Raw genomic sequence first — 8,704 nt, forward strand, 5'->3', positions numbered from 1 at the left:
ACACTTCAGTGAAATGGATTGCTTTATAATGTTATCTGATGTGAAACTAAAAGAAGCCATATTTGGCAGTGAATATTTAAGACATGTTCACAAGCAACATAGTTCGTTATTTAACAAATTATTTATTTGAGAAAGGTTAGATTGTGTCTGATCATACATTTTAAAACAAATACATAGATAATAATAATAATAATAATAATAATATGTTTATTTTTTATAGCGCCTTTCAAGAACCCAAGGTCGCTTCACAATGTGGGACGAATACAAATAATAAGACAAATATACAGACAAACAAGCAGCAGGCAGATGGTGACAAGCAAACACTGATCAACGTAAATCAAAACATAGATCTTTTGTCATATATTCTTATTCATTATTTACGAAAATGTTGCAAATTTCAGTGTGAAAGACTGGTAATACATAAAGAATACATTTATTACAGACTATAAATGTATCAGAGACAGTTTATCTTTGTTAAATGTGTAAATCTTTGATGCATCTTCGGAGCATAGTAGCAACACAAGGTCATAGGTTTAAACACCTGGCAATGCAATATAATGATAAAATGCATAGCTTGAATGCGCTGTAAACTAATTGCATAATTCAAATAATCTGCACTATATTTAATTTGTAATCATTTGTACAAGCTTGAATAACATGGTGTAGTTTAACTGACTGCATTGAAAACGACAAACTAAAACAACTAAGGTAAACTTAGGCATACAAATTTAAGCATTTTGTTTCTGAATTTGATCATTTGAATCCCTTTTTCAAAATTACTGTTATGATTTTAAAGAATGAAAATACATACATTTATTACGAAAACTTAATGCAAAATAATACAAGAGGCTGAATGTCACTCTGACACTGTTATATATGATATTTATAACATTCGATCATCAAACCCAAGATTTTGGTAATAGTTGCCAAGCAATATTTGTTGGAACAAAGGAATTCTATCATCCAATATCCTAAAAAACCTAAAATCATACTCCAGAAGCTCTGCAAGCTCTCTGATTATTTTCTGTTGTCGTTGTTGTTGTTGAATCAATTCTTCTGCTTCTTCATACATTTCTTGAGAAAAGTAATCTCCTCCATTGGCCGCCACCATCTCATCTATTTTCTCAATTAATATTTTCACCTGAGATCGATTCCTTATGTTTCTGGTATCAAAAACAACATATCTACTTCCACAGCTCTGGATGACTTTTCGGAGTTCACCATGGCCTTTTTGGACATATTCTTGAATTGTTTCATCTTTGAGCAGATCTCCATGAGTGAAGACTACTATCATGTATTTTGAAGCATCTCTACCAAAGAGCTCTTGTAGAGCTCGAACAGAATTTTGCTCCTCGTTTGTGAAACGGCCAATTTGTAGTACTAGCAGGAACACATGAGGACCTGGTGCTGACACCTGAATGCATCTCACGATTTCTGGTTTGATCTTATCTAGTGATTTATTGGTGTCCAAGACTCCAGGCGTATCAATCACATAAATGTCTCTTCCGACATTCACCTTTTCTTTTCTGCATATATGAGTAACAGAATTTGCAGAAGGGGATGATTCAAAAGCTTTTCTACCGAGAATGCAGTTTCCAACTGCACTTTTCCCAACTCCAGTTTTTCCAATCATTACAATGCGAAGCGGCGTGTCTAGAATATCAAACATTTTTTCAAATAAATTATAGTTACTATAAGCTCATTGACTTGTATACAGAATATAATACTAAATAAAGCCATGAACTTTAATCAGTTTAGCAGAAACCTTGCAAAATAACAAAATCAACTTACTTGGTTGATGTGCTAAAGGGCAATAACAACACAGACAATTTAGACGAGCAAACATTTTTTCTCCTGCAGCAGTTTGCCTCAAATGCAACTGAATTTTTAGTCGGACAGCATTGTACCTGCTATGTTATCCACACCCCTTGCACTTTATTTTGTGCATTTTAGAAAACTAGCTTTTACTTTCACTTCTACCATCCATATACTTTACACTCAGGCAGATATAAAAAATAAATGTTTCTTGTAACTAGTGGAGCAACTGGAAATTCAACATCTTGATCGTTCATTGAATCTTAGACTGATGTGAATTATTCTTTCCACTCCAGTATTTTAATCATCACCTTAATTTTGTCAAAAGAGTTTCCAGTACATATTGCAGTGGGGTTTTTACTAGAGATGGATTACGCAGGATTTTCTAAAAAATAAATACGAATAAAAAAAGTTAAATAGGTGTCAGACAAGAGCGACATTTGAAAAGAAAGCAGGAAGTGTAAAAAGCAATTCATCATTACATTAAAAGGAATAGCTTATTTTACTTATTACTCAAATACTAAAAGAACAACGTTTAACCCTCTGGGGTCCGACCATTTTGGGACACTGTCAGAGGTTCTGACATGCTTTTACATTTGGTCTTTTTTCAGTTGCTTTAAAACATAATAATGGCAAGTGTCTCCTACCACTGCGTTTAGCACAAACTGGGCTAAAATATTATATGAGCTACATGTATGTAAATGTTTGTATTTTTGAGAGAAAACGGTTTATGCGTGGTTTTTAAAATAGCAAAAATTTTAAGTCACTGATATAAGTCCACAAAACATATACTAAACATGTTTTAACAAGACCTTCCTAAACAGAATCTAGTAGTCTAGAGTTTTTTCTTTAAAATGATGTGAAAATCATCCTGCCTACTTATTCACATAAAACAATGTATTGATTTCGAAATTGTAAGACACTTTTTGTTTAGAGGGGCCGTATGCGAGAAGGATTGATTGACAGCTAGCAAACAAAGGCTCGCATAATGAGCTGCATAATGAGCTGCATAATGAGCCTTTAGATAGGAATCTGAGAGTGAACTACAGTAAAGAATGTGAGGACAAATGTATACATGTTTGTTTGAGGTTTATTAAGTTAACAATATAATCAAAATAGAAATGATGGTCAGTAGGACATTTTCAGTTTATTTGGAAACAAACCCAATTCAAAAACTTTGTATAAACTAAGAAACTGATACACAACAGAGCTGTAAACTTCATGTGGCTCATGTTACCATATAACTTTATGTCCAAAAAGTGTTTTTCCACTTCATAGTTTTGTACTGATGAGAGAGATGCAGACCTCTAAGAGAGTTATAAACAGCTGTTAGCATAAATTGTCCACAGAAATACCCTTACATATATAAGGGTAAATGTCACTGATACTACATTCATATAAACTATCTTGTACATAAACTAAATCTCAGATAAACATCTGCAGCGATTAGTTATATAAAAAGCTGTTTTCAGAAGACGGTTTTCAGATGCCTATCCCCTTATCGTCTAGCTTCTATTTTAAACGCGTTTCTGTAAGCGCGTATGAACTTTAAAAACACATCGCATGTGCGCGAGCTCGCGTCTCCGTGTAACGCGGCGCTCATAAAAATGGTGTCGCGTGTAAAGCGCAATGTATGGAATTGCCTTGCATGCAGGGCCGGCGCCAGACCATAACTAACAGGGGGGCATGCGGCTTCCAACAAGGGGGCACGCAATCAACAACAAAAACTTAAAAAAATAAGGCATAAAACAACAAATACAGTCCAAACGCACACTCATACAATTGATACAGACTGTCAGCTCATTTCGCGTATAAGGTGAATAAGATCACAAACTAATCAGTGTTACCACAATCACTTCGCAAAAAACACAGATTGACAAGTATATGCAGTTAACGTTTTATTAGCCAACACTACACAGCTTATGATTATGAAAGTTTCAATCAAGGTCCATTTTTAAATGAAAAGTGGTACAGGTGAGCCAAAACCTTTTTCTATTCTATAGAAACATGGCAAGCTTTTAAAATCAACTCGTTGTTATACTCAAACCAATGCTTATGTTGTTACACTGAAACAAAGCGTATATGTAATCTAAAATAAAAAATAACCTATATGCAGTTAACGTTTTATTAGCCAACACTACACAGCTTATGATTATAAAAAGTTTCAATCAAGGTCCATTTTTAAATGAAAAGTGGTACAGGTGAGCCAAAACCTTTTTCTATTCTATAGAAACATGGCAAGCTTTTAAAATCAACTCGTTGTTATACTCAAACCAATGCTTATGTTGTTACACTGAAACAAAGCGTATATGTAATCTAAAATAAAAAATAACCTATATGCAGTTAACGTTTTATTAGCCAACACTACACAGCTTATGATTATAAAAAGTTTCAATCAAGGTCCATTTTTAAATGAAAAGTGGTACAGGTGAGCCAAAACCTTTTTCTATTCTATAGAAACATGGCAAGCTTTTAAAATCATCTCGTTGTTATACTCAAACCGAAGCGAATGTTGTTACACTAAAACAAAGCTTATGTAATCTAAAATAAAAAATAACCGCATAACTTACTTTTTAAAAAAGCTGAAGGCGGCGCGTGTGATTATTAAACCTCCTTAAAACGGTGTCCTTCCATTCGGTGGTGCATTTTCGAGTAAGATCCATCTCGAAGGCCAGCTGAACTAACTGGGCCTTCCGTTTGTGAAGCATTGAGCGTCTGTGGTCCGAAAAAACATTGCGCAGAGAGGAGAAAGAATTCTCACAGGTTGCTGTAGAAGCGCCGAAAGTCAGAGCATGTTTAAACGCAGTCAGTACACTAGGCATAGTTTGCAGAACTGTGTGGTACTTCGAGAGAACGAATTTTGTGGTCCAGTTGTCCCCCTCTGTTTTCGATTCTTTTTGCGACCTCAAAAAGTGTTTTGCCACTTCAAACTCTGCATCAACAATTGGTGATTGTGTCAGGTCCATTATGTGTTTCACGGTCTTTGGATCCAGAAATAAATCGCTCTTTGGGTCAAGCGCATTAAGTGCGCGGTACAAGTGTGACTTCCGTTCACCAAATCTCTGATCCATCTCTCCAACCACTGAATCTACAGTGCTGTAGTACAGTCTCTTGAGTTCTGTTTCCATGTCATTTTCTCTTTGACCCGTCGTTTCTTCTACAAAATAATCGTCCATATTCTTTTTTCCGGTGCGTCTTCGCTTTGGGGTTGTGGATTTCGGCAGTTCATCAGCCGTGGCTTTCTCCCACACTTTTGTAAATCCCTCATCACAACGAAGTTTCTGCACACATGCTTTTGCACTTGCCACAATGTCCAGACCTGTCCAAAGATCAGTTTCCTCCCTCTGCAGAAGCTTATTTGGTGGATCCAACAATGCGAGGACTTCGTGCACAAGATTTGCGATGAACAAAAAGCTTGGTGCAGTTATCTCTCTTAGCAGGCCAACAGCTTCCATACGCAGCTCCGTACCATGGGCTCTTACAGAGTCAATTTCAGTCAGAAGAGATGTGATATCTTTGAAATTGTTGAGAAGGACGGACACGGTAGCAAAATGGCCTGTCCACCTTTGTTCAAGAAGCCGTTTCAGGCGCTCACCCTTGTAATGCACAGCTATTGTGGGCTTCTTACAATATTTGTACAAGGCGTTACAAACTTTAAAAAAATCCATCACAGCTTCCTCGGCTGACATCGCATGGACTACAACTAAATGTAGCTGATGATTAAGGCAGTGAACATAAGGGATATTCTTATTAAGCTTTTCTTGTAACAGCTTCTGTACCCCGCCAAACTTTCCTGACATTAGTGATGCACCATCATATACTTGGCTAAGGATCTTTGATGGGTTAAGACCAGCTTTGTTTAGCTCTGCTAAAATGGTGTCTGTCAGTGTCCGGGCATCACCCATTTCAGCAGTGGCTAAGGTTAACAGGCGCTCCGATACTTCGAAAGACTCGTTCTCATTTACAAACCGAATGACAATTGATATATTTTCGCAGCCAGTGGGGTCGCGGGTACCATCTACTTTTACTGTGTAATATGAGTCACCCACTTCTTTCACGATAGCTTCAGTTACTACATCGCTTAGTAAACTGATGATCTCATTTTGAACATCATGACACGTATATGTAGCATTTCGAGGAAGTGTTTTCACTGCGTCAGCCAAAAGGGGATCCTTTTAAATTGTGTAGTCCAGCAATGAAAGAAAAAGGCCGCTGCCTCCATCAGACATGTTGTCAAAGGCATCCAATTTCCCCCGTAAAGGTAGCTGATTTTCCACGAGAAAGCCAATAACGTCTATTATGGATGACACATAGTACCTGTTCTTTTGCAGCTGGTCTGCGTTTAGAAGAGTCGAGATCTCTTTTCCACTGCTTACACGTCTCTCTCTCTCCTTCCACATTGTGTATGAAGAAAGGTGTTCTTTAGACGTTTCGTGTTTGTGAAATCCTCGGTCTGTTTCACTGGCATTCTTCCAGTTACGATAGCCAGTGTTCACAAACGCATCACCACGGCTCGTACCAACATTACATTTACGACAGCAAAAGCAAAACGCAGAATCAGTTTTTACGCTATACTCAAGCCAGTCTCGATTAGTATACCAACTAGACACAAAAGCACGCTTTTTGCCACCGAACATGCGTGCAGGGTACTGTTTTAAGATTACTTGTTTCGGTTGATCGGTCCCGAGATCATCCGCGGCCTGTACATTTGAAAACTCCGCCTCTGCCTCGTTAGTCCTAATCGTTGAGTTTGAGCCAACCGGTGTTTGTGTGATGTCAGAGGGAGCAGGTGGTGCTGTTTGAGAAGGCAGGGTGTTGATAGTACGTTCTAAATCCAAAGAATCCAAAGAAGTTTTCTTAGAAGCAGAACCGACGAGCCATTTTCTAATATCCATTTTTTTAAACAATTCACAAAATGCCGCGAAAAAACATTGCTTCGTCTAGTCACATCAATACGCTAAAGACGTAATGACGCATGAGACGCGGCCATTCAACCAATCAGAGAAAGGTCTGTTTTAATTTAAAAAGCATATCAACTATATGTAGTGGGTTGGTATGATGGGTGACGTCATTATAGACCTTTCTGTGTAAGTTCCGCCTGCATATGATAAAAGGCGCATTAGATGACGTAGCAATTGTGTGCACCTGGCTGCTTGGCGTGCTGCTACAAACAGCCGCTTCTTACAACTTCTTACAACTGTTCTTCTGTTGAGTGACTAATATCGTGTATGCCACCGATTTGTCCTGGATATCGGGCATTGTGTGTGTCTGGGTATGTTTTTATCTCTTATGTACATCACAGGGTTTTGTGTAATGCAATGTAATGTAATGCGCGTTTGTTTACGTGCAGATATAGACTCTGTAAAGTAGCAGTGCGTTGGTGATACGGTGCTGTTGGGCTATAAGCGCTGTATTGTGCATTTTCTTCTAATCTATTGCGAGGCTTGGACGATGTTGTAGGTAGGTGGCATGCATGATGTAAAGTGTGTTTGGGTGAGCTGGCGAGTGACCCAATAAGAGTCTGTAAGAATTTACTCCGCTATTCAGTTAATGTGTGTAATATGATACTTTTTGTTAATAGCGAGAGCGGAGGAAATAACGAGGGTGACAAGACGCCGTAAGCTTTGGCAAATTACTGTTACGCCGCTACCTTTCCAATGTAATGGATGGGAACTAAGGTAATTCAATGCTGCCATGTTTTTTTATAATAATTTTTGTATGGAAGTATTTATATAATAAAAAGATATTTTAAATGCAGTGTATTAATAACGTGAAGGTGTGTTTGACCAAGTGACTTGTTCATTAGTATTAATCATCATGTGAAATTGTTTGACAAAGTAAATTGTTCATTAGTATTAATCATGTGAAATTGTGTTTGACAGAGCTAATTCACTTGCCAGCTTGTATCGAAATGACCACTGTTTTTCCCAGTAGTAAAGTGTTTAGACTGATTGTATTTCTTTTCTTTTACTTTGTATTTTGATGTGATTGTAGTTTTGTTTGTTTGTTTGTTTGTTTGTTTGTTTGTTTGTTTCTTTGGTTTTTTTCCTTGTCTGCCTGGTTAACGGGCCAGCGTATTATCACTCCGGCCTCTAGAGGGTGGTGTGTGTGTGTAGTGATAAATACCAGCGTGGATTTACTTATGAACACTGAGAGTGGGTTGTATTTCTGATAGATGTGATTTATAGTAACACTGCTGAGAGTGACTAAATTATATTCAGAGACTTGCCATCAATGACTAGGCCCGTTATTCTGGTTGCAGCCATTTTGAGTGTTTTTGTGTAATGTTTTGTTTAAGTCTTTGTTTTGTTGATTTACTGCCAAACACTTCTATTGTGAACAGTATACTTTCTAATAAAAGAAACCGTGTATTCTTATACTGTGTAATTGTTCATTAAATTGAACCCCTGGCGCGGGCATAGTGCCCTCTTGAATATCTAGATCAAAAGTCAGTTTGGTAACATATATTTTCTCATTTTTATTACATTAAATCATGAAACATTCAACGTTTAATATATTAAAATTTTTCGTAATAAAAATTAAATTATTTTAAAAAACTGTGTAGGGGGGGCACAACAACCTCTTAGGGGGGGCACTGCCCGCGAATGCCCCCCCATGGCGCCGACCCTGCTTGCATGTAAACAATATGGAATCATTTTACAGCAAATCCCGCAGAACAGCATTACTCAAAGTTGCCAGGAAGGATACGAAAGTGAATAACTGTGTCTAACGCTGTAAAACATGTAAAAGATATCCGCCATTACGGGAGGTCACGCGGATTTGTTTGTAAATAAGCATGTAAACATGGAATCATATTACAGCACACACTTAAAAGATACAGCAGGCTTACTGAAAGTTGCCACGAAGGATATAAGTGAATTACTGTGTT

The 8,704-nt window shown here is 37.4% G+C and overlaps 2 protein-coding genes across 2 annotated transcripts; both read right to left on the reverse strand.

Annotated features, from left to right (window-relative positions):
* Window positions 1–143: 143 nt before the first annotated feature.
* LOC129447236 (GTPase IMAP family member 9-like) lies at window positions 144–1,906 on the reverse strand. The gene is made up of 2 exons (XM_055208884.2): window positions 1,792–1,906; window positions 144–1,653 (listed from the first exon to the last, which is right to left on the reverse strand). Exons 1-2 carry the CDS (start codon window positions 1,844–1,846, stop codon window positions 884–886), a joined length of 825 nt encoding a protein of 274 aa, XP_055064859.2. The 5' UTR covers window positions 1,847–1,906; the 3' UTR covers window positions 144–883.
* A 1,566-nt stretch (window positions 1,907–3,472) lies between these two features.
* Window positions 3,473–8,392, reverse strand: LOC141369088 (uncharacterized). Its single transcript, XM_073874489.1, has 2 exons — window positions 8,278–8,392; window positions 3,473–6,851 (listed from the first exon to the last, which is right to left on the reverse strand). The coding sequence occupies exon 2, from the start codon at window positions 5,718–5,720 to the stop codon at window positions 4,389–4,391; it is 1,332 nt and encodes a 443-aa protein (XP_073730590.1). The 5' UTR covers window positions 5,721–6,851; window positions 8,278–8,392; the 3' UTR covers window positions 3,473–4,388.
* Window positions 8,393–8,704: the final 312 nt, after the last annotated feature.

This window comes from Misgurnus anguillicaudatus, chromosome 12 (assembly GCF_027580225.2).
Source record: "Misgurnus anguillicaudatus chromosome 12, ASM2758022v2, whole genome shotgun sequence".
NCBI classification, from domain to species: domain Eukaryota; kingdom Metazoa; phylum Chordata; class Actinopteri; order Cypriniformes; family Cobitidae; genus Misgurnus; species Misgurnus anguillicaudatus.

Coding starts and splice junctions, on each gene's coding strand:
- LOC129447236 (XM_055208884.2), bottom strand. CDS start 1,846: ATGTTTGCTCGTCTAAATTGTCTGTGTTGTTATTGCCCTTTAGCACAT. Junction 1,654..1,791: donor CCCTTTAGCACATCAACCAA/GTAAGTTGATTT, acceptor TTGATATTCTAG/ACACGCCGCTTCGCATTGTA.
- LOC141369088 (XM_073874489.1), bottom strand. CDS start 5,720: ATGGGTGATGCCCGGACACTGACAGACACCATTTTAGCAGAGCTAAAC.